This window comes from Melozone crissalis, unplaced genomic scaffold (assembly GCF_028551555.1).
Source record: "Melozone crissalis strain CALT ecotype California unplaced genomic scaffold, PUWL_Pcris_2 ptg000005l_1, whole genome shotgun sequence".
NCBI lineage: Eukaryota > Metazoa > Chordata > Aves > Passeriformes > Passerellidae > Melozone > Melozone crissalis.
In genome coordinates this window covers 35,004,890-35,031,615 of record NW_026535783.1, presented here as the reverse complement: position 1 = coordinate 35,031,615, position 26,726 = coordinate 35,004,890, and the positions used below count along the sequence as shown (strand labels likewise).

The following is a 26,726-nucleotide window of genomic DNA, read 5'->3' as shown; positions in this document are numbered from 1 at the left end:
AAACACCCATTTTTCTAGATGCCAGAAGTTCAGAAAATGAATGTACATGGCTTATACCCATGTACGTATCTAACATGAACTGAAATATGAGCCAGCAGTGTGCCCTGTCGCCCAGAAGGCCGCTAGTGTTCTGGGGACCATCAGGAAGATCACTGCCAGCAGGTCAGAGGAGGTGATCCTGCCCCTTTACTCAGCCCAGGTGAGGCACGTCTGGAGTGCTGTGTCCAGTTCTGAACTGCCCAGCACAAGAGAGACATGGAGGTCCTGGGGAGAGTCCAGTGGAAGGATGTGAAGATGATAAAGGGACTGGACATCTCTCACGAGGAAAGCCTCAGGGAGCTGGGTCTGTTCAGCCTCCAGAAGAGATGACGGAGAGGATTTCATCATTGTCTGTCAGTATCTGAAGGCAGGCTGTCAAGAGCCAGGCTCTGCTTGGTGGTGCTGAGCAACAGGAGGCATTGGGCACAAACGGGTGTACAGGAAGTTCCACCTGAATGTGAAGAACTTCTGAACCCAACACCAAAACTTCTGTACTGTGCAGGTGACTGAGCTCTGGAAGATTGTCCAGAGAGGTTGTCAAGTCTCCTGCACTGGAGATTTAAGAACCATTTGGATGCAATCCTATAGTCTGCAATCCTATAGTGCCATATAGTCTGGGATGACTCTGCATGAGCAGGGAGGTTGGACCACATGACCCACTGTGGTCTATTTCAACATTTATGCATTCTGTGATTCTGTGAAGCATTATGAATTCTCAAGATAGCATTTTGAACAAACATTTAAATATTCATCTTTTCAGTATCATAAGGTAGCCCTTACTTCCCAAAAAATTTCATCTGTTCAAAACAAAGAAAGAAAATAATAGAAGCTCTAAGTGGAAATGTGACTTATAATAAAAAAAGCCACTAGGAAACCAAAACAACCACAAAAACATCCTTGTAAGTTTGCTGCGTTTGCCAAAGGGAGATAACAAGATGCCTTATGGGATCAGCTCAGCGCCAGCTGTGAGCAAAGTAGAATCTTTAACATCATCTGCTCTTCAGTTGATATGTCATTTTTACATCTCAGATATATGCAACTTCACTGGGCTACTTTACAGGAAAGAATAATTGAAATCACTGTGAACAAAACATTTGCTAAATTATCACACAGACATTTTAAAATCAGACTAGAATTCTAGACATCCAAGGCTGATAGCACCTCAAGGAAAAGAGACAAGGTTTCATTTACACCACTATCTGGCAGGTTGTTGCAAATAAACACCCAGAGCTGTCTTTGAGCCTCACAGCTGTCAGCTGAGGAGCAGCAACAGTGCTATCACAGCTTTTATTAGAATGCTACTGCATATATGTTAAAGGTGAGAGAAGAAACCAATGCATGGAATTTTGGTTTAGCACAATTACACTAACAACCTCACTTGATAGCAGGAGGTTCAATAGATAGGTTTTATAATGGATGTGAGATGAAGAAGTAGAGGTACAGGAAAATTGTGTCAAAATGTCAGCATGAAAAACATATCCCAAACTATATTAGAGAAGTGTAAGATCTCAGGACACCTACCTTACTCCTTTGGAGCTGTTCACATAAAATAGTATGTCACACAACCTCCAGAAACACCAGCAAAACCATCTGATGTACACAAAGGTTTTCTAACTCAATGGATTTGATAAAAAAATGAAAAAAACCAACCAACCACCACCAAAGCCCCACAAAAAATAAACAAAATAAACAATCAAAAAACTCCCAAAACCCTGCAGGTTATACGATGTTGTAATAGTCACACTATTAAACATACATTTACATTCTAAGAATTTTTCATTTCCAATTAATCTGTAATAGAAACATCACTTGGTAGTTCTGATCCTAAATACACACCACAAATAGCAGACAAGTTTATACACTGCTTTCTTATTCAAGCTAATACCTTGGCCTTTAAACAAATAAAGACCTGTTTGAATGGAACAGTGCTTGTGTAAGGAGCAGCAACTTTTAAATAACTCACAACTCTTATTCACCTTTTAACTCAGTGCAAGGGCAGAACACAGGCACACCACCAACACGCAAAAACCCAAACTCCACAACCCAGGACAAAATCCACAAAACTTGAATTGCAATCAGTGTAATACACATTGGACAGAAACCAGACCACACAACAAGCTTTTTTAAAATATGTGATTGCAGAATCCTAAGCAGAGATGAAGAAATAAGAGGTTACACAGGTACATGTCTTCTCTATCTGCAAAAGGCATTTTAGTCTTGCCAACCAATCTGGGCAACCTGTCTTACAAGGTCTGTCAAGTGCAATACTGCTTTCTCCTTCATCACCTCATGATTGTTAAGAAAATAGACCTGAGACCTCTGCTACTCTTCCAAGTCATTGACAGGCAACAAATGACCAATAACTCCTCAGCTCCATACAGGGCTCCAGCCAACACAACTGCCAGGCTAGCCCAGATTGATCCATGATCCTTATCGATAATTTGATCTCTTAAAACATGAGATATTAGCTGCAGAAAGAAGAGAAAGTTGGGCAAGTTTTTAAGAAAAGCCTAAGTGTTTTCTCTCCCTATACTTAAACCCACATTGTTAATCTTAAAAGTCAAGCAGCAGCACCAGTAATTGGAAATTCACAGCAAATGGGAATAACAAAATTGCTTGCATCATATCTACCAACATCAAACAGTCTTTTTTCATCTAGCAAGGAATAAGTGTTTCTAGTTTTTAGACAGAACACAGACACAGTAAGATAAAGAAAGGATGATAGTTGACTGAAATTGATCTTATAGCACAGTACAGCAAAACAAAGCACAGATTGTTTCACCTCTTTAACCTGTGTTTTAAGCTTAGCTTTTTAGTATGTGTTCAGAAATCGGAGGTCTGACTTCCAGAGACCACTGAGAAAAGAAAGAGTGCTCCACTGTAAAACTTTGAAAACACACCTCTCATATTATTTGGAATCATGCCTCTCAAGTAAGTTATTTGACAAGGTTAGGGGGAAAATTAAGCTGAAATGACCTTTATTTCTTTATAATTTCTTTCTCAAAAAGAACAGATTAAGATGACCTCAGTGAAGGCCAACTGAATAACTAACCTGTCCAAAGTCTCCCAGGTCTCATTCTATAGTTATCCAGTCACTTGGGTCAGCAGAAAGAGTTTCATGCTTTTTAAAAAAGTGCAGGCAAAAAGTTGCAAGGCCAAAGGTATGGATGACAGAAAATCTCAACCTTCATGCCTGTCAGGAGAGAATGCCTATTCTTAATTAGTAAAAGACTTTCTGACCATTTTTTTAATCTGACAGCACCAAGATTTCAAGTATTCACCCAAAGTAATCATTCTGCTTGGAGGGTGGTGATGACAAAGGAGCTCCAGGGAGGCTCAGAAACAAGCAAACAAGCAAAAAGTTCATTTGCACTTTCTCACAGTTCTGTGTGCTGTTGGAATTTTATTTGACCAAAATATGTAAGTTGTCACTTTATGAAAACATTGCACCTTTTAAGTAGAAGCAAGGCACAGAAATCACTGCAGCTACTCTGATGAAAGTGGAGTGAAGAAAGAGTAAAAACTGTACTCAAGGAACTGATATGCTATTAATGTTTTCTCAGCTGCTGAATCCAAGTAACAGAATAAAGGAATGTAAGTAGTCTCCTAAAGCTCTAGAAAACATAACTGTGAACAAAAGATGATGAAACCAGACTGGCTGGGTAAACAAGTGAGCCTGGACCAAACACTGCAACTTGCCCCATCTTCTTTAATGTCAAAAAGGTAAAAGAAATAATGTTTTATGACATGGCATATAATATTTGATCTCTTCATAGAAACAAAGACCTACTGACATTTCTAACAAATTCTAATTCTTGGCATTTCATGGGAATAAAATCGTGTGTTGGGAAACTAGCCTACTTTGCAAGTTCATGACCTTCGAAGTAAAACTGAAGCTAACATTTGCATCTGCAATATGCAAAGGATAGGATCATATTTTAAAGCAGCCCTTTTTAATTTCTTACAGATAATTTTGCTTATGTAGTTTTGCTTATCTGCAGAGAAGAAATATTTCAAAACTAAAAATTACTCTAATTTTAAGAGCTGTTTGCCTTTGTATATTGTAAGCCAGCCATAAAAATCACTCAATTATTCCAAATAATATACACAAGAATATAACAAAGCCAGAGCAGTGAAATTCACTCTTGCAACAAAGCCAGTAAGAAAAATGACATGAAAACATGCATTTAAGAGACATACTAGACAGAAGGTGTGAGCTATTGTAGAGAAATGGAATGGGACACTTACACAGTGGCTCTCTCTCAGGGGGTCCTGATGGTTACTATGTTCTTAAACCATCTAGACAGAATAGCAGGCTGGGCAGAAGGGAGCCACATACAATCCACCAGATGACAATGCTACACAGTGTAGACACCAGCATAGCTAGGAGCCATCTAAAAAGGGATTGGAGGGGGAGGTAGAGATGAAAAAAAATTCAAAGCAAAAGCTATTGGTGCATTTTAGCTTGTTTCAAGTTCTTCAAAAGGATACTGCTCTATAAACTTTGCCAAGCATTTCTTACTTTCTATGACTAACAATCCATACAGCCATAAATTGCCAATGTGGTACCCATGTGCTGCTGGAATCAAAGCAAATCTTCTGAAATCCACACCAAAGTCACCTATTTCACACAGTCTGTTATCACACTTGGAAAGAATTGTGTGCAGGAGCAATACATCTCTGACCACTTGCTGCCATCTCTTATGCAGTTTGCTCAGCCTGTATTCACACATTTTACTTCACAATCATACATTCTGATACTAAAACATTACATCACAGACAGGTACATTTGCAGAAACAAACAACTTCTTTAAACGAGATGATGGGGTGTATTACCTTTCCATGTAAGAAGCAAAAGCCAATTCATAATCCTTTGCCACAGGTGCAGAATATTGCTTATTAGAACATACATAAAATATCCAGTCATCAACACATAAAGAATTTATACAGCCAACCTCAATAAACACTATACAAGTCCCTTGTGACTTAAAAGTAAATAATGCCTCTATTTTTCGAAGACTAACTGTCCAAGGTTCTGGTGCTCTTACTTTGCCCCACCTCACCCCCCTTATTTTTTCCTCTGAAATAGAACTACTTGGAAGATTTAGAAGCTTCTGTTTGTTTGTTTGTTTAGATAAAAGTAATCAATTTCACTGCAAGAATAATTATTTTAACAGACTAAACTAAAAAGGAAAGAGACAGTCATCTCTTGTAGTAGAAAAAACTGATTCTTGTAAGGCAGCTAAATATTCCTTCAATAAAACAACAGTAACACAAAGGAATGTATGAGCTTACACATTCATTTTTCACTGAATTATTTCAGTACAGGTTGCAACCATAAAAATAACTCAGGGGAAGAGAAAGAAGTAAATTGAAGCTCCTTGAGCAGCAATGCACAATGTAAAAATGAGCTATCAGCTCCAGGTCAGTTAGTTTAATTCTACACAAGTACAAACTAATTAGAGCAGACATATTGCAGAATGTTTCATGAACCAAATAATATTTTAATAGTAGATGGGTTTTGTATTAAGAAGGTATTAGGACAATGGCTCTGAATAGATTATCACACAGTCCACATTCATCATATGGAACATACAGTGAGTGTATGGCAATTAAGTACTTGACAATTAAGGCACTTCTGTGCCTTGGAAACTAATCTGCAAGGTAGTTGTTTTTTACTGTGCTATTTGAAGTAACTGAGGTGGTGCATTTGGGTATTTTTTAAGTCAGCTGGGCACAGTCCTTGTTCTGAGTATGTTGTTTCTTATATGGCTGCCTGTGTAAATGATAAGCATGAACAGAAGACAGTAATTTAAAACAAAAGCAGAAATCAGACATAGCAATGTGTGAAGGTTTCCAGAGATATATTCCTTTACCTTCAGCCATTTTTACTACATACTTCTCACTTTTTCTAAAAGTCTACTGACAGTGGTGATCTTGAAAAAGAAGAAAAAGAAAATAAAAATTCCAGCAAGGTAGCAGCATCATGTCCTACAGAAGGACAACACAATAAAAGTCATGTTGACTGTGGCCTGTGACTTTGGTAATGTGTGATTACCAAAAGTCTGACAGCCAGGGGTCACCATTGCTTTCCTAGCAATCAAATGCAATCCTGCAAAGTTTTCCAAGTGTTGCATTCACTTGCAGTTTGTTTAAAAGCAGGCAGATGTATTTTGTACCTACGGTGCTTACAAGCTACAAAAGATGCAAACTTTCTTTTACAGGTGATGTTTCAGGACTTGTCTAAAATAAAGAGACTAGCAGCTTCGCTGACAGAAATACAGTTCTTTGAATTTGTTTACTGAAACAGTGGCTACTCTGCCTTCCAGATTCACCAGACATTATCACAAAGCCTACAGGATTTAGGGAAAGTTCTCTTCCAAGGAAGAGAAAATGAAAGGAATCTAAAAATCCTTCTTTCAAATCTGACTTTACTGACTTTACTTCAAACACCAGGACGTACCTTACTTGAGCCAATCAAACAAAACCACAAAGAGTCATATTCTTTCGCTTTTATACTACCACAGGACAGACAAGGGAATGTTTGTGATTAAACTAAAAGAAAAGCATTCAGAAGTGCTATAGGAGCTTGTAAAGTGCAGAATATCAACATCAAAAACTATGCAGAAAACTAGAAATTCAGTCATGCAGTTCTTTAACCAAATTGTCCTGCCTCCTCAGCATTCACCAAGCCTTCAGAGAAATGGTGAACCTCATGTTTGTTTTAAGGGAATAAAAACAGCATTGATAGTAAAAATTTGTGGGTAATGGGAAGTATGCATGAAGAAAAGGATAAAAGTGTTTCTGGCATTTTATATATTCAGAAACTGACTTACGCTAGTGGAGATGCAGTTGGAGCTTTTGTTTGCCTTTTGCTTTTCAGAGCACGAAGCTTATCCCCTTGTGTTAAACAGTTTGTTTCATCATCATCACTGTACTGGATAAGTGGAGGGGGGAAAGGGATAAATCAAGATTAAATATAGGCACTTTGATATATAAGAATTAACTTTATCTTAAAGCTTAAAATTAGAATTATCTCAACAGGATAAAGTCAAAGGAAATTCACTTGCATATATATAGTTCTGTTTCTTCCTGTTGCCTGTTTGCTGCCTTAGAAGCTGTAAACCATTAAGTGGTGTCATGACTTACATGCATTGGAATATTGTCTCCTTTTAAAGCATTGGAAGAAATACATTATAAAATCTTTGCTTAGGTACAGTATGATCGTTACTAAATACAGCATTTCCCTTCTTCACTTGCCTTTTTAAAACAGCAGTACTGTCTTTTTCAAAAAGCACCATAAAAAGGTATTACAGAAGTTGCAAATACTTAGAAACTAAAATGAGTAAAAATGATAAGCATAACCCACCCTTTCATCCCCTCCATTTAAATATACACAGTGAAGCAACAGACAATCAAAAATGAAATCAATGTTTTTGATTGCAAAATGTATGTCTTTTCTATTGTTGACCTAATTACAGAAGACTAAAACATGATGATGCTCCTACTTCACCTGTGTGCTAAACTCCATTTTTCATAATTGCCATCCCTAGTTTCCTCCCCCTCCCCCATATCCTTTTATACAAAAAGGGTGAACAGAAAAAAAATTTGATTAACAAAGTTTTTGTGCACTCACAGGTTTTTTCAAAACCTGAGAGATTCTCAACAGTTTCAACTTTTACAAGAGCACAATATTTGGATGGTTACCAGTTCAATGTCCTTTTGGATGCTTCTCCTGTTTCTTGTGTTATTAATTGAAATATCATCTACTCCTGACAGAATTCTTGTTACAGCAATTTTATGGTTTCGTTTCAACTTTGCTCGGAAAATATCCCCTTCTGTCCAAAGTTCTGCCTGTTTGCTATCATAACATGGAAAAAAAGGCCCAAAACACAACAAATTAACACTGAGGATTGTTAAGTGTACAATAGAAGAAGAAGAAGAAGACATCTAGATTTATTTCTGGCAATAATTTACACTCAATCTACTTACTCCATCAGGAAATGCTGTTGTGGTCCAATGACAGAACCAGGTCTATTTATTCTGATCCAGGCAATAGATTCAGCAGCTGTCATCCGATAATGCTTCATGATGTAACAGGCAATAAGTGTGCCAGTTCGTCCAAGACCAGCTGTGTAATATAAAAGAATGGCTTCTTTTATATATTCATCTTCATCTGGAATCTGTTGTAACTACAGACACTGTTACTTGGACAAGTAGTTACCTGCCTAATTTATCAAAACAAACCCCTACTTATCAAATGTGGTAAGGGAAACTTACTCTTTAATCTGTTTCATCATATGCAAGGTTACTAACACTGTCCATATTTTCTTTGAGTGAGGTAACCCTCCAAAGCCAGCAACTTTACCAATATCTGTAAGTTTAGCTACCTTTATTTACCTATCTATCTATGAATATGTATGAAGATAGGAGAATGTTTATAAGCATGGGATAAAATAGTTGGCCTTATTTTTCTTTTCAGAATTCTCCCAGCACCTTCTTGCAAACTAATCATACATTGCACTGAAATCAGATGTTCTCCCAGGCCCCCTCTAATTAATCTCTTTAACTCCCAAGAAAAAAAAAAAAATTTGCAATAAGCAAGTCTGGGCACTAGCTAGCACAGGAAAGAAGTACTCCAGAGTGAGAAACCTCATTTAAAATGGCCCTAAAACCAGTTCTATTTACCTTGGGAAAACATGAGAAACAAGAGAGGACTGCTCCAGCTAAGTGGCATCTCTCCTTAATCACTTGCTGCACATGCAAACCACACACCACCTTAGCTCATTTAACAATTAACTGATCAACACCACCGTAAAATCTTCTGTATAACACAACAGCCAAGACAAACACACAGTAGCTTCCATGACTTGCTTTAGGAACTTGCTCTAGCTTTCCATGACTTCCATGACAGCTTTAGGAACAGGCTACAGCATTCTACACTTCCTCAAGAGTAAGCACAGTCTAGACACCATTAGTATGACATCTACCAAAGAACACCTTAATTTGAATAATAACAAAGGACTTGTATCACTGATACTCAATATTCTGGCATAACCAATTAAGTGATATGCCTGAATTTATCACCTCAGTGAAGAATAAGAGTATGGACTTGTTTTCCCAGAGTCAAGATGCTGGTTTCAACAATTCTTTCACTTTCCAGTATAATTCTGTTAAATGCAGCAAATAGATGGCAGATACAGGAACAAAACTGCAGTCTTTGCAAGTCCAAAGAAACAGGTTAAGAAAAGGCCCTTCTCCTTCAATCACAGCATTATCAGATACACTAGTGATGCAAAGTTGTGGAGAAGAAATGTCTGATAGACTATTAAAGATGGTGTGGGAAGGGAAACATACTGCCTCTAGAACAACTGAAAACAATAACTATACTAGCTGCATTGGCCAGGCTCTTAAAATCTTCGCAGTCTAACTCTGGAGGAATGGATATTCAGAGCGTGCCCAAACTAGTATAGTTTCTGAGGGATGAAGATTTTGGTAGCTATAGAAGAACACTCATATACTTTGAGAAATCTCCCCAAAATACAGCATTGTTTCCAAAAGTTTACCACTTGGTATATTTAAACCTGTATTTTCAGAGAAAACTTGACAGGACTTCAAAGGCCTGCCCAAAGCATCCTTTGAAAGTACTAACACTTTCTAGCAGAAACAGCTATTAATATTGTAAATCTCACTTTCCCCAGTCTCATTTTGGGAATGGCTTGGAAGATTTTTCTGGTACTTAAGAAAATTAGAAGATTAAATGCTGAACAGAATCATAGAAATAATTTTAATGGAACAGTTGCAGTTTGGCAGAGATGTTACTAACTAGATATAGTAGAATTATACTGCAAAATAGCTCAGGAACTGTAATTATAAACATCACTAGTGATATAAACTGATTTTTGCATCATACCTTTGCAATGGACAGCTATTACACCTTCAGCATTTTCACAAATATTTAGAAATGTTTTAACTATAGTATCACTAGGTGTGCTTCCATCAGCAAAGAAGAGATCAAAATGCTCAAATCCAGCATCTGTAAATCGTTTGGCATCATACAGTTTTTTGTTGAGGCGAATTATAGTGGTGACCTTCTTTTGCTTGAAGTATGGGAAATAAGCCTCTGGAGCATGGTGGGGATAGCCTATTTGAGAACAGAAGATAAAAAAAGAGTAAGGCTTAAACTGAAGAAATAAAAAATATTAAAAAAAAAAGATATGAAAATACTCCCAAAACAGAGACAAGAAATAGACTAACTGAAAATGGAACTTTAATACAATCACCTAGGTCAGATACAATTAAACCAAGCATTAAAATTTTACTGCCAGAGTTCTTATAAAAGGAAAAGAGCCAAGGAAAAAACACACTGTTTGAGGAACAATTTTTAAAGCTTGTTCTTACTGATAACAATCAACTAAGAAAGTAGTGGGCTTGTGTTCCCCACCTCCTTTTTTAAGCATACCATTTTCAATTTTACTTCTTGAATGAGGTCCACTGAAGGCAATGAATTTGTTTGGTATTATCCAGTTAAAATCTCCATTTTCTGCTCTCTGTCAAGAGAAAATGCTTGGTTTATCATTATCCCTGTATTTTAAGGCTTTTCCTTATTGTTTCAAAACACATGCTAGATAGAATTTATGTATAATTTTTGTCAAAGGAAGGTGTGTTAGTTGGCTGCTTTCTCATGAGGATGACAGATGCTCTCAACCTCACATTTCTCCCTTGTCCCTGTCTTTCTAAATCAGAGGTGTAGAACAACGCAACTGATGCCCTTGAGATGAAGAGCAACTTTCAAATTTTTATTTTTTATAGGATTCTAAATTGGTCTTACCAATTGGCCTTACCACCATTCACAAATTATAAAATTATTTTTTCAGCTCTAGGACCATTTAATTTTCTCTTTACAGACATCTGGCAGCTTTGCATTTCTGAGACTGCATAGAGTCAGGAGTTGCAGTATTTCATTGTGACAATAATTTCCTATGACCCAAAGTGAATTTTATGCACTTGGAGTTTCCCAGCCCTGTTTTCTTCTTTACCTCAAAGAGTGTTATTACATTTTTGCCATGTGTCCTCAAATACATGCTTTGATTGTCCTCTAGCATTCAGTTAGACTTGGGCTTGTATGCCCTTTAGTTTTTCATCAAGACTGCTCAAGAATATCCAGGGTTTTACTAATAAAGGAGACTCCCATTTATTTCCATTTTGATTTCTGCTTTTCCCCATGTTTGAACATAATTATGCTTAAATCTGGATTTTACTATTCTCTCTCTGACCACGAACCTTTATTTAACCATCATAACTTAAAGAGACAAAACAAAAATGGAACTTAATACTACAAAAGAATAGCAGAAATTATAAGCAATTGCTTTAGCATTAGTAACAGCAAACAAATCAAGAGATTGATACTGAACACTTACTTCATAATGCTCATATTCATCTACATCAAACGTACTAAAATCCAGGAAACCATACTGCAAAGCCTAAAATTCAGAACACAATTCTTAACAAAGATGCCTCTTCAATGAGGACAGTTTATTACTGGTTTTGGTTATGTGAAGTCCTTTAATACACACTCTCCCCTTCTTTCTTCACAAAACTTAAGAATACAGAAAAACTCAGTCTTGCTTCAAACTAGGTTTGTAAGTTTCAATATAAGTGAAGCTAGTAAATCAACTTTTTTTGTTTTCACGAAATCACTATAAAAACCCCAGACTACTGAAGCATTTAGTCTTTTCATTATTGCTAGCTGCACAAAATAAAAAGAAAAATAACCAGCAAAAAATATCTATTGAAGCTCTATGTAGATTCTAAAGACCACATTCAAGGACTGGAGATATTTTTTGTGCACAAATTCTATTTGCTAATATCTTCACTGATTTCAAATTGCTTGCAGTCACAAAGTCATAAGTAGATATTACTGTGAGTTCATGATGTCCCATAATTAGCCGCAACCATAATACTTAAAACTATAAAAAATGTAAACATTTGGGTAACTAATAGTTTATCCACTTGTTAAAACAGGAAGACAAACACAGATAAACTTCATATCTCCAGATATTAAAAATACTACATTCCAATTTTCTTTTTTACTATCTAATCTTCTGCAGCTTTCCTTCTTGTTCACCTGCAAGAACAACAATGCACCAGTCTTGGCATACAAATAACCAATTTCAAAATACACAGAAAAGCTGAAAAATCACCAATCTTCAAGAAGATGACTTAACCAGTAAAAATGTCACTATTTGGTAGAGATACCCATTATACAAAACACAATAGTACAGTGGAGAGCTGCAGAATTCCATTTCACTATTCATACAGACTAAAAATAATGTGGTTCGATTCCCTTATCCTTTAATGCTACATTACTTCACTGCTATATTGCTATAAAAACGAGATTTTATAATTTTATAGTTAAAAAAGAAGCACCTACCTCCTAACATTTGTTCTATTTCTATTACTAAAGCAAAATCTGAAATCATTACCATGTGCTGCAAATGCCAGAAGTATATAGCAAACCCATTCAAAACCCTTTGAAAGACTATGTTCAGCCTAATGCATAACACCAGGGGGCATACAATAAACCTAACACATAGCTCTTAGGATTAGAGGTGAATTACTGTCCCAATAGATTACACAAGTAAAACTCAGAATTCCCTCTATAATATCTTCACTTGTTGATTATATAAAGTACTGGTAGACTTCTAAGAATGCTGTATCTATTTTGTGACAATGCATAATGCATAGTAAACTAGGCAACAATCAGCAGATCTGCTAGTTCACAGCTTTAATTGGATCCTAGTTTCCCGAGCCTTCTTCTTCTGATGGGCAACATTTAGCTATTTTTTTGAAATGTAAAAAATATTCATTTACTGACCTTGTTTATTGCATGAAAACAGTCCAGTAGCGTTAGATGAAAACTGCAAGTACCAAAGGAAGCATCCCTATAAGATACAATGACCAAAACATAATTACTGTATTTTAATCCAAGTGAAAGCAATTGAAGATACTTCTGTAAAACACCTTTTAAAATTACTTCAAGGTAATGATTATTAAACTGAAATAATTATATCAAATGATTACTTCATTTCCCATACGCTGAATCTTACAAGAATAACAACATAAAATAAGTTATATTAACAGATACAAGAGTAAGATTACTCCAGCCACAGTTTTTGTAAAGCAGAAATGTTCAATTTCTGACATGGACTGTTAGTAAAAATGTTCAATTTCTGACATGGACTGTTATACTAAAATATTTAGTAAATATAGTCAATATATAAATCTAATAGTAATTATACAATAAATTATAGTAAATATAATAAAATAGAAAAAAAAAATTTCCTTAGTAAACATAATAAAATATTTTCCTTAAGAAGCATAAATAGTTAATGCTTATACAAGAGGAGAAACTAGTTTCATTAAAACAGCTCCTTTCAATGACAAGTTTTTTAATTCTGTTGATCCAGGAATTGCATGTTCTTAGTATGTGACCATTACAAAATTTCATAAGCACTACAGATTACGAATTCCACAGAAATATTATAGTGAAGTAAATAAATAAATTAAACTGAATCTACACCAGAGAACCATTATGCCTTGGCAGAACACCTTAAGAGCATGCAGCCCTTATCAGCTAATGTTTCTAATAAGTAGAAAACATTTCATGTTCAAATTTCAGCTGAGATAAAGAAGAATTTTGAAGAACCCGGACAGCTGTCTCTAGTAATTTTTTCTATCCTTTCCTTCCTTATGAATCAGTGTGAAAAGGGGCAGAAATTAGGAGACAGAAATAATAGAATGTTACTCAAGTCAAAGAAAGGACACATAAAGGTGACATCGTAGTAGCACGTGTCTCTTAGACCATGTGATGAGAAGGAACAAATGGATAAAGCCTTCTATAGTCGGATAGAAGCAGCCTCACATTCTTAGGCCGTGGTCCTCACAGGGAACTGCAACCACTCTGATATGTTTTGGAGGCACAGCACAGTAGGGCCAGGCAACAGAGATGGCTCCTGGAATACAATGATGACAACTTCCTACTTGCCAAATATGTGCAGAAATCTGCAAATACTTCCTTGTGCATGAAGAGTGCTATTAAGTATTGCAAGCCCTCTGTGGTGAATGACAGATATTTTGATATGTTTAACTATCAGCTACTGGCACAAAATCAGACTGCCAAGTGAGAAGCAATAAGGAAGATTAAAAAGCTCAATGAGTGGATACAAACAGTGGGGCTCCTTCCCCTTCTGCTGGGACACTTCACTACCAGCTGGTAACACCTCTGATTCACTGAATACCTAAGGTTAGGACAGTGAGTGTGTCCCAAGTAAAAAAGTTCAACACCAAAAAAATGCAACCTAAAAACCAACCACCCAAAAACAATCCACAAGAAAACAAACCAAAAAAACCCCCTCAAACAAACAAAAATCCACCCCAAAACAAAACAAAATAAAATAAAACCCCAGAAAACCAACACAGCAGAAATTAGTACTGAAAAATTCTTCTTCAAAATAACAAGGTACAGAAAGTTCTATCAACTTGTTATTTACCTGAAAGGAAGATATGAAACACTTCCTGACAATATAAGCCTGTACACATCTTCTGGGGATTCTCTCAGGTATATTATCTATTTTTGGAAAAAGACAAAAAAGGAAAAAGATTATTTTAAGACAGACTTCAATAATTTCAAGTAATTTGTTTACTACAGAAGGCATAATTAATTATCACAGAGTGCAAAAGTGCTGGAAAAGAGTAGAATCAAGAACAAATGTTTCAAGTGTGCAACAATAAAACTAACATAAACAATAAAAAATCTTGTCAATCTAAAGAAATATATATTTTAAAACAATCTTTATAGATTTGTGCAGGAGTTGTTCAGCTATAGACTGCAGTGAAAAGGCTCCTGTTCAACTGAATTCTTACATTTATCTTATGACTTGGCTTCACCAGTTTGTAAATTTGTTTAAATTAAGCTTTTAAGATGTAAATCAAAACATAAAAACCTGCAGAGATATCAGTAAAGCTATCATCTAGTACACAAATTGTGGATACACACAGGAGACAGGACTAAAACAGTTATTTATGTTTGATCTTCCTACATAACATTTGCATTAATCCAAATTCTGTACTTCCTCTTTTGCACTGCTGGGGCAATATCCAGTAACTAAATCCAGATGTCATAAACTAAGAGAAAACAAAGAACAAAAAACCCCAGCAAACATCCCCCCCACCCCCCAAAATCAATAACAACAAAAAGAAATCTGTAGCTTCAGAAGCAAAATACTATGAGCAGAATGAATTGAACTTTCTACTGTCAAAAACACTCAGAAAAGAATTCACAAAGGACCAACTTACGAGAAATATCCGTATGGTCTTCCATCACAACATGTCTGATCCCTCTTGGATAGCCTTTAACACTAAGGTCTCCTTAAAGAATACCTAAAACTCCTCTTTTTTGCATATCTCTTCTTCAAATACCATTAAACACCATCCCCAGCATGGCCAGGAGGTAACAACTGTTAATAACAAGCTGTCATTAACAGGTCAATATTGAGTAATTTCAAGTTAATACTTTTTCTTTGAAATTGCTTTAATACTCTATAGAAAATTGTGGTTTTTTCCACTAATTTTCAGTAAAATTATTTATTTCTTTTATACTAATGACATTTTCCCTTAGAGATATTTGAAAGTAAAAATCCTCATGTGTATTAATTAAATATCTTCCAAAAATCAAGGCATGGTGTATTTACTTTCTGCTGCTCTGGACATTTTTTCTTTAAAATGTTGGCATTGCCTTTCAAATTTCTTTGATGCTGCCGCAAGGCCAGTTTGAACAAATGGCTTAACATACCTTAAACATCCTCTCTCCACACACACACAGAGAAAACAAGAGTTAGAACAGATGTTGTTAAAAAAACCCAACAAACAAACTCAGCTTGAAACAGAACCTAAAGAGACAGCTAAAGCAGACATGGCCAACAGCTGACCCCTTTGATTTTCCTGATTCAATTAGTGTGTTAAGTATTTTCAGAGCATTCTTCCCTTGAAACTGGCAGAAGAAAACAGAAAAATAAATCTTTCTTGAGACATAGCTAAGTAATGAAAACTGCATGTTTTGTGTGTGTGTGCTTCACTGGGGAGAGATAAGCGACTCCTGCATTTATATTTGCAAGTATACACTCAGAATAGAAAAGATACTTCAAAAGCCTCCCCAAGTATCATTGAATAGCTTAGCCTCTGACAGCAAAATTCATTTTTTATTCTACAGGCATTCATTGCCTGATTTGGATGTAAAGGTTATCTTCCAAGAAATTTCAAATTGTGTGCTTTGCTACAGTCCTAATTTGCATCTTGCAGGGCAGTGAACAACATATTGCCAGCAACCATACACATCAAGCACTTCTTGTTTATCAGGAAGAGAGCCCTGTTCCTGAAAAACTTACAAACCCAAGACATGAAATGGAATTAAAAAACAGACAGTAATTAGACAGGGTTTGTAGCCAGAAATGAGTCACCTGGAAAAAACCGGATTAAAGAATCACAGAATCAATTAGGCTGGAAAAGATCTCTGAGATCATTCTGGTCCAACATTTGTCCAAACACGACCATGTTAACTAGACCATGGCACTGTGTGCCACGTCCAGTCTTCCCTTAAACATCTCGTCCACCATCTCCCTGGGCAGGCCATTACAATGTTTAATCAATCCTTCACCCTTCCTGTGAAGAAATTCCTCCTAATGTCCAACTGGACTTAAGTGCTATTGCTGTGTAGTATATAGAGTACTAATCGTACCACAGGTAAATAGAAAGGCAACTAATACTACATGATTTTGTAAGCTTTTATAAAGGCTCAGCTGAGGTTTGATAGAAATCCTTGGCCTTTCTGAGCTACCAGCTTCTTAAAGGAAACAAGACAGAATGCAGAAGACTTTGTTTACAAGTGTGACAGCTGCAAGACAGAATTTTTTCTCATTTCACTGTGTTGAATTAAAATAAGTTAGTTAGTTCTATTTTATCTCTCAAGCACAGATCCTGCTTCTGAAATTACATTACCAGTGAAACTGCTAGAAATACCTTTTTAACATACATAACATACATGCATAACAACAACATCCATCCATCTGTCCATCCGTATGTGTATGGACTTTTAACACAGCTACATAAGAATACTTCCTCCATACAAGGACATTGAAAAAAAAAACCAATCTGATTTTGCAAATCAAAAATACAACTTGTATTATTCAACCGAAGCAAAATGCAGCATATTTACTGAAGAAGAAAACTTATTCTGAAACAAAGAGAAATCCTGTTACACACAGCTATGACACTACCACACACACAAAAGACACAACAAGTGAACAGATGCAGAGACAGCAGTTGATGAAATGGTCAGATAGTGCTCTCAGTTGAAAGTGCTTGCAAAAAAATTTGGTTAGTATGAGAATAGCTAGATGAGTGCAATGGTATAGAGTGCTTCAAAAGGGAAGAATGACACTCACACATAATGGGAAAGACCATAAACAGATGATTACTTCACAAGGAAAGTATCTTGGCAGTAACACAACACAAGAAGCTGTGATTTCAAAGTGGAGACATAATCAGTTTCTGCCACAGGTTAAGGGAGTACACAGCTAGAAATCCTGGATGTAACCAAGGCTGGATGAAGGCTAAACATGGGTGGGGCCTGCTTTTAGTTGGGGTTAACCAAATTCCATGTATGGTAACAAGTAAGACTGAAGTAGCAAAGCTCAGAGAAGCAACAGATGTCAAGGCAGCAGAGGCCACACATCTGCATTAGGAAATGGTCTGCACCAAAAGAATTCCATCAGTAGACAGAGAGCCAGCTTTGCAGATCCGACATATTTACTATATAAAACTTCTAGCAGCTTTTAAGCTTAACAGCTGGGTTTAGTCTGTTCCTGCAGACTGAATGCCCCTTATCTGTAGGGATTGCTCCTACACTGCTCCATGAAGTGAACCAAAATGCAGTAGTTAGCAGTTAAGGAAAGATTCAGTTAAAAAAATATTTCTGACACATCTACATCTATATAAAACTGAATATATTACTGTTTCTGACCTGGAGGAGGCCAGGGAAGCCTTAAAGATGAACAATTTCATTGGAATGATGTGAATGAACAAAGTACTAAAGAAAGCAAATAAACAGGAAAGTGAAAGTAGTAGTGATCAAATATCTGTAGCAGACAGAAGTGTTGAAAGAGAGAAGGACGTTCTAAGGCAGCAAGCAGAACTGAAGTTTTAGAAAACTGAAAGTTTTAGAAAAACTGAAAACTGAAGTTTTAGAAAAGAAGAGAATGGAAATGTTGATCTGATGAATAACAAAACAAGACATATTTGTAAATTAATGAGGTATGTACTGGGGGAAGGAGAGGAAATGAGAGAAGACAAACTCCAGAAATCAAAATATACAACAACTGAAACTAAGTTGTCCAGATGCTGATTACAACTTATGTTTCTGCTGTGCTTTCTATGATGAAAACCTTCACAAATAAAGCTGTTTTCTTAGGTTAATGCTAATAAAGCAACCAACAAAAATGACTACTAGAAAGATAAAAATATTAAACTAAATTTAAAGCAATGATATTAGCAGTTATTTAGTAGAAGCATTCACTCTCTGGGATAATTTTTATTCTTCTGTGTACATACAAATGATGAAAAGACTATTAGAATTTTACACTTATTTCCCAAGAGGATTCTTTCCTGCAGTTAGGGAAATATTAGAAAAAAAAAAGGCCTTCTTTCAAAAAAAGCTTAGTCAATGCAGCATGCATCTACAGGTTCAGCTTTTAGAATTTTCCTACAGTCATATTCAAGTGCAGATAGGAGTATACATACCTATCTATACATACACAAATAAAAACAGAAAAACCCTTAAAATATTTTAGAAATCTTCTACTTAAGTACCTTTCAGGAAAACTGTTATTAGAAGGAATTGATATCTTTCAAGTCAAACATATCATTTTATCACAATCTGCAATCATGTGTATACAGAAAATTTAGAAATTTGGGTTTTTATGCATACAAAAAAAATATCCTACTGAACTTCAACATATAGCCAGGAATTTGCTATTAGCAGTTGAACTACTAACAATGCTCTAATAATCCTTTCCATTTAGGACATCTGTTTCTAATTAAGGAACTACAGGCACCTCTGTGAATGGTCAAGAACCATCCAAGCACTGAACACTGGGAAAGGTGCTCTCAAGCACTCCTCCTAACAGTGCTGTGCAGTCAAAACAGCTGCCTTCAAGTTCACTCAATGAAATACAAGGGTTTGTAGGATTACATGACCCAGTCTTTATTTAGGAGCATTTAAAATCAACCAGAGAATGAGAGCTTTTAGCAAGCCATGTTTTCATCTGATTCATTAGTGTTTTCAATCCAGCCTTATTTTTCAAGCAACCATTTTATAGATTGGAGTTATAATCATTGGAATGATATTCACAATAGGACACAAAGTATTCCTGGTAGAAAGGGAAATGAGTCTCTGGTTAAAAAAGGCATCTTAATTTTCAATACATGGCACTGCCAAGTAAAATAATAATGCTGCATATAAGACCAAACATGTTTAGTAATAATAATCTATGACATAACTTGTTGCTTTTTCAATAGGCTATTGAAATAAGCTTTACAGTTAGAAACTATATCAACACAAGTCTGTAAATAGCACTTTAAATTCATATCTATGATGTGCTCAATACAATCATGTTTATCCACCTGTTCACCGTCAAATGAAAAATCTGCTTAAGGCTGCTACCTAAATCATATACTTTACCAACCATGCTCACTTAGAAGCCAGAAAATAATGAGATAATTAATTTTAAACTGTTTACAAGTGAATTTTATGTGATACAACTTCGTTCCAAAAATGTCACTCTTCCAAGATGGCCTGAACTGCTGTAAACAGCAAACAATTAAACTCATTCTGAACAAATAACTGCTGTGTGTGACCAGACTCAAACACAAACTCATACAGTTTTTGTAACTTTAAACTGTCAAATATTTTATTTCATTAAAACCTCAATTGGATATACTACTCAGTTAGTAGATTAAATTTCTAGCAATTTCCTTAGGACAAAATGTTAGATGTTGCAAAATTAAAATATAAGTTTATTAGAACAAAAAGCTTCCTGTATGGATTTGTATTGTAGTGAAGAAATGCATATGGCCAACAGTTTTGTCACTAGCAGAAACACAGTCATTAAGTGGACAAAAGAGACAGGGAGTGGATAACTGCCTGTCTCTGGCAACTCTCTTTGTTCATCATAAACAAAAGCAAGAAACCTCCAATTACCTTTTAAACAGCAGAGGAAAGTATAAAAAACCCTGAACTGATTGGATCGGGCGCATCACTATTTTATGCCAGATAAGGAAGCAACCTAAGGCTATAGAGTGAGGGACCTCCAAAAGAACAACCTTTCTTCTTCTATGGAGACAAGCAGTTTTGTGGGAGCATACTGGAATAGAACCTAGTAGCAACAGCAGGAAAAGCTGCTGCTGTGAAGATTAATCATGATTTCCCAAATACAACTCAGAGAAGGTAGCATTTTAGAGGACACAAACTCAGAGACAGCCAAGACTCCAGGTAACTTCTGCTTAAATGAAAGGTCAGTACTTTGTCCATCTAGTCTCTGTCACTTGCTCATCAAGCACCTCTCACCAAAACATAGCTGAGGGTAAACACGGTTTACCCACTCTAAATTTGAGCACTGCCACAGTTATCCATTCACCACCACCCAGCCTGGATCACTAGAAGGTTTATCTCAGGCTTAGCCAGAGATAATTCTGCAAGTGTCACACTAAGAACAGAACACTTCAACATCACAGCAGTGGGTGCCAATTGATTCTCCAACCTCCAGCTTCTACCCAGCATTAGGCCCACAACTAGGAAGGATACTAACAAATTGAAAAGGCAAAAAACCAATACTATGGATTAGAACGGATGAAGGAAACGCTGCTTACCCTGAAGAAAGAAGATGAGAAAATAGACAAAGTACAGAGATGAGTCCTGGAGAAGGTGACCTGAATTACAGCAGTTCATGGGGCGGTACCCTGGAAGGGTCACCCTCCAAGTACATAATTAGTGCCAGGCCTGAGAAAAAAAACACTGTTACTAAGTTAATGTAGCCAAGGGGAGAGGGGGGAGTTTGGGAATCGGGTGGACAGGGCACAGAGGGTACATTTTCTTTCGTAATATAGAAGGAGCAATGATGGAAGAAGCAGACTTTCCTCACCCACAGCCAAGTCCTGGTGAAAATCAAGAGAAGCCACTGTAGATATCAACTCAGAAGACCATTGCTGCTTTGGTACTGTGGTAAGGCCTGAACAGTGCAGATAGCTTTCAAGGAAAAGATTTTTCTTTAAAAGGTGAAGAACAAAGCTTCCCCCCCCACCCCCCTTCTTTCCCTTTTCCCCCTCCACCCAAATAAAGTGTAAACATTCAACCCCAACACACTGAATTCTGGCTACCCTTTGTGTGGCTGAATGTGCCAAATTTTTGCTAACCTGCATAGAAGAATATTATTCCCATGATGTCTGCAAAAATTTAGAAATGAAATACAGATTTAAAATAGGTGAAAGATGAACAATAAAGGGATTGAGGTCTAAATTGTTAAGATTTACTCTAAAAAATTTGTATTTTATTCTAAAGCTACATATACAATAATGAATTTGTAAACTTAATTCTTCAATCTTAAGGCCATGTTATACTGAAGAGCTTGAGTTAGGCTGTGCTGTCACATCAAAGTACACCTGGAAGGAAGCAGGAGATGCAGGAGGGGGGAGAAAGAAGTATGTAGTCTGGAGAGTTCATAAACTATCTCCACTGAAGAGGAAAGAAAGACAAGTTAGGTGAACGGGAATGGGGGAAACATTAAAACACATCAACTGTGAAGAAAAGACTGAGAACAGATTTTGCTTGAAAACAAGAACACTAACAGCTGCCCTTACCACGTCACAGTTAATGAAGACTTTCATAATTGCCTTAGTAGTAGGAGCATATCCCCACATGATATATACACACACATATACATTTGAACAAAAGATGACAAACGAAAAATCATGCCAATATATTGCAATTCCTTTAAGCAGAAGTTATAATATTCTGTTTAAGAATACAAGTTTGAGGTCAACAAGCCTTTGAAAAGACATGCTCAGAAGTTGAACATTTATCAGGACACAGAAGTCCCAGAGGAGAGATAGTCATATACAGTTCATTACAGTTTTATAGCTTAACTGTAACTGTGCTTCAAAAAAACCCAAAAGATAACAAAACCAGAAATTACACAGACTCACTGTGCCGTGCTATTCTTGAAAACCTTGCTGTTATTCCTAGCAAGTAACTTGTAGCACCTGCACCTACAGAGCACCCCAAAACTGTGCTTATCAAACACTTTCAACCAAAGTAGACAAGCACTATTTTTGTGCTTGTCTGCACAAATCTGCAAAGACCCTTTCTACTTCCTTGCTCTTCCCTGAATGAACCAGAACTCCCTCAAAGTAAGGCATTGCTTACCCACAGAGCTCCTCAACCCTGTTGAAATGGGAACCTATCATGAAGCTAAATAAATAGAATCAAGTAAGAAAACACATTCAATCCACAGAAAACAAAATACAGTATCAACCTACAACTTACACTGTAAGATCAGAAAATAAATTATGACAATCAGCTCAAGCAACAAAGAGTATTACCAACAAGACACAGTCTGATTAACTAAAATTATAGAAAAACTCCTTAAAAAATTTGACCAGTATCTGGATGGATCTTCAACAAAAAGCAAAGCATTCTGAAACTAAGAAAGGTAGACACTTAAGCCTACATATGTTTTTAATAAAGAAGTAAGCAATATTTCCTTTTAATCATGAAATATGCTGATAGACATGTTTATCAGGCATTCTGAACAGATCCCATATCATTGATTGCTCCACAGACAACAATCCAATTCTCCCTACAGAAAGCAAAAATATGGGACAAATATGTGTGAACACTTGAGCAATGAGCTCTGTAATTAAGCTTGCCTCTTCATGAAAGATCATCAAAGAAGGCCATGGGGAAAAAAAAGCCTCAGGGGCATAGTTTTTCTTCTGTGATCTTTCTTCAGTGGAATCCCTCCTACACAAAACTGGGAAGAAATTCTACCCCACTGTAAAGAAAAAGCAGTATCAAAGTCAAAATGTATTGCACTGGAAAGAAAATCAGCATCTAGCTAGAGCTAGCTCACAATCTTAGACTTGCAAATTTGCAAGATAGACATGCCTACATACAACTGATACTAGTACTGTGCTTCACTTTCCCATAGGCCTTTCAGGGAAACTGCCAAAATACTCAATGTGTACAATACAGTAACTTAAGCACCTCTCCAGACTCTGAGAACAATGGTGGTTTTGCCATATTTTTTTGCCATATGCCATGTGTCTGCAACTAGCCCTACTACATGCCTTGACTGGGCAGTCATCATCTCTTGGTGAGCAAGCATCCTTTCTTTACTCTCAACTCCCTCTTCCTTCACTGCAGCTCTCTAAAGCAGAAACTGCCTATTCATCTGTACAACAACCTCCATTTCTAATTACTGTGCTTTGGATTGTCATAAACCATACATATTAATCTTTTATTCAAGACTGTTGAAGAACTTACCTTCACTTGCATGTTATTATTGTGACATGGTAGGGCTACCAGGTGATCAAAAATAAGATTTATTTCAGCTTTTCTGTATACTTTTGCATAGTGAACCACAGTTTTTTTCCTATTAGATTGTTTTGCCATTAGTTAATCTTCTGTACCAAAATTCTGCTCAGAATGTCAGCTGCCGTGCCACACAGTGCTACTACAACACATATTTCCTAAAAGCTGCAGCTGTTTTGTCAACATAATTCCTTAACAGCAAACAAGCCTAATTACTCATATTTCCAGTCTCCATGCAGTTTAAGATTGCACAGGACTACAACAACATTCCCAATTCAAATACCAAGAGTGACATGTTTTGAAATTTAGTTCTCAATTTGTAAGAAGTGCTATAGAATATAGACAACAGAGAAACCCCAGGGAACAGAAAGTGGACATCCTGAATGATGCAGAGAGGCAGCAAGGAGACTGCCGGCGTCACAGAAACTACTGTGTAGCCTTTGCAGCCAATAAATAGGAATAACCTAAGGCTACATGAACCAATCTCTCAAATCTCCAACATCAAAAAGTGCATAGCTTCTTATTTCATTTTATTACTCAGTAAACAAGAGAAATGGTTACAACCAAGATGTGTTAAAAGTCAAAACAGAACCTGAATATGGTGTATCACAGCTTACAGCCTGAAGAATTCAACATTTTATTTCTTGACTACATTTCCGCGTAGCAAACACATGCAGTTGAGATATAAAGCCAGCCCTTTACTCCTCTGCGGACACAGACTTGGCTTAGTACCTTCTCAGCCACATTGTATCTTCCCAGGTTTTAGACAGGCTCTGAACCCATCACACATTCTCACTGCTTCTCCCAGATTAATGGAAGAGATTACTTTGTACTAGAGAAGAAGCAGCTGGGAAGGAGAGGTTCATTTAAATATGCACTGGGCAAATGATACATTATACTTCAAGCAAAATACTATGTTTCTATTATAAAAAAAGAAAAGAGGTTGTGCGGTTGGGGAAATGCAAAACTTCAAGAAGCAATGATCTTTTCCAAATGAAATTATTAAAACTGGTTTTTTTTCCAGCAATGCTCTTATTTCTTAAGAACAAAAATGGCAGTAGGAAGGAAAAAAACTGAAATCATACAACTTCACTAACATATATTCTGGACCTTAGAAACTCCCTTATTATGTGCTTCATTACTATAATTACATTAGTAGAATGATTATTCAAGAGGAAAGTACTGTTTTTATCTTGCTGTTCTAAAAATTGAGTATAAAAAATTAACACAATTGGCAGCTGTTGTAAAAATTTAAATACTTACTGCGTAGGAGCCTATGAGGAATGCAGCGTTTGCTTGCTTTTTCTGATCAAAGCCAGTATAATGAATTATTTTCTTCCTTATCAATGAAAATGACTGTATCAAGAAATGAACAAGATCATGATTTTTCATTTTAGACCTTTTATACCTTCTTTTATAAAATCAGAGAAATGCAAGAGTTTACCTCCTTTCATCCAGCTGTAGTCAGAGAACCAAAAAGACTGTGGACTAGTCCCTCAGAAGCTTTGGAAAACTGCATTGCATCCCTACCTAAATTTTTCCAGTATTTTCCCCAGTATCCAGCCAAAATAATTTTTGATAGAAATTACTGAAATACGTTGTTTTTCTTCTTAAATGCATTCGTATTTTTAGCTTGTGTTTTTTACTTCAAGCCTTATGTAAGAGATAGCAATTTATGAGAACAGAAAGAGGCATTCTCAGAAGCAACACAAGTATATTAAAGTTGTAAAAATTTTAAAATCAGAGTTACACCTTTTTGTTCATTTTTCAAACTCAAATGTAGATAAATCCACTAGTATTTGTTTCTAAGGATCAGAACCCTGCTTAGATTAAAATATTTTGAAATTATTTCTAAACTTTATCATAACTACTTTTTTTAGGTGTCTTCTTGGCTTGGCATACAGTTTCTCCATGTATCTTAGAATGTGGGTGGAATGGTATTTTCAATAGAAAGGACACACACGTCAGGTGGCTGTTATCCCCTAACTAGCCCTTGAAATAAATTCTGATGTGCTTGAAACTGCCCACTTTGATCAACTGCTAAGCTATCATAAAATGTCATTTTATGCATTTAAATAGCAGTGTTACCTCTTCAAGATACCAGATTCAATGCATTCAAGACAAAACCTCAGATCAGTAGCAGAAATATGTTCTCAGAAAGCCTAACATGTCAGACACAAGACATGGAAAGGGACTATAACATAGAAGCAACTATTTTGTTGCTTCAGAGCATCCAATATACAAAAATCAGAGAATCTCATCTCTAATGAACACAGTTACCCACGTGGGAGTTTCCCACCTCCCAGCCCAGACCACTAAACAGGTTTATCTCAGGCTTAGCCAGAGACAATTCTGCTAGTGCCCCTGTAGGAACAGAGCAGCAACATCACACCCATGGGTGTCAATTGCTTCTACAACCTGAAGAATAATAAAGCAAGTCTGGATTCTGCAAACTATTATCTGTGACAGATATCAAGGAATGAAAAAAAAATACCCTCTTACTCTATTATGTGCTGTATATTTCCTACTTCTCACAGTTCAGTGGCAGTTTAAAGATCTAAGTAGCTTTGAAGAGGCAAACCACGATTGACATTAACAAAAAAAAGCTTTTTTATCTGCCAAACAGGTTTTATACTCCAACATCTACTAAAGGTGAACTAACTTGTAGTAAGTTGTGTTAATTAATTTAAGAAATCTGTTTTAAACACACTATGCTTTATCAAGAGCCCAATCCCAAAAATTACTCAGCTCCTGTAAGAGAAAATAATCTGCAGTACAAGCAGAGCAGCCTCCTTCAGGCCAATGCTATCAATGCTACTAAATAGCAAATGTTGTTCATTATTGAAGAATGTCAGCATCAGAAGAGAAGGCCAAGTCAAACAAAAATAATTTCAAATAAAAACATAGCACTACACCTTCAAGCTCACTCAATACTGGCAGACTGCCAATAGGACAGAATTCCAGGAAAAAAGCTTTTCCTATATAA

General features: G+C 36.3%; 1 protein-coding gene across 3 annotated transcripts in view; it reads right to left on the bottom strand.

The window, feature by feature from the left end:
• The window catches only part of CDC14B (cell division cycle 14B), a 43,939-nt gene that overhangs the window by 8,009 nt on the left and 9,204 nt on the right, over positions 1-26,726 (bottom strand). The window contains exons 4-13 of one of the 3 annotated variants that reach the window (XM_054281956.1): positions 25,004-25,096; positions 14,592-14,668; positions 12,917-12,983; positions 11,460-11,522; positions 10,502-10,589; positions 9,953-10,183; positions 8,032-8,170; positions 7,747-7,900; positions 6,876-6,976; positions 4,876-4,910 (exon numbers count right to left, since the gene is read on the bottom strand). In XM_054281956.1, the coding sequence (XP_054137931.1) occupies positions 4,876-4,910; positions 6,876-6,976; positions 7,747-7,900; positions 8,032-8,170; positions 9,953-10,183; positions 10,502-10,589; positions 11,460-11,522; positions 12,917-12,983; positions 14,592-14,668; positions 25,004-25,096 (1,048 nt within the window). Of the gene's footprint in view, positions 1-4,875; positions 4,911-6,875; positions 6,977-7,746; positions 7,901-8,031; positions 8,171-9,952; positions 10,184-10,501; positions 10,590-11,459; positions 11,523-12,916; positions 12,984-14,591; positions 14,669-21,021; positions 21,152-21,293; positions 21,398-25,003; positions 25,097-26,726 lie in introns of those variants that run through there. The other 2 variants (XM_054281948.1, XM_054281964.1) reach the window with 2 other exon arrangements.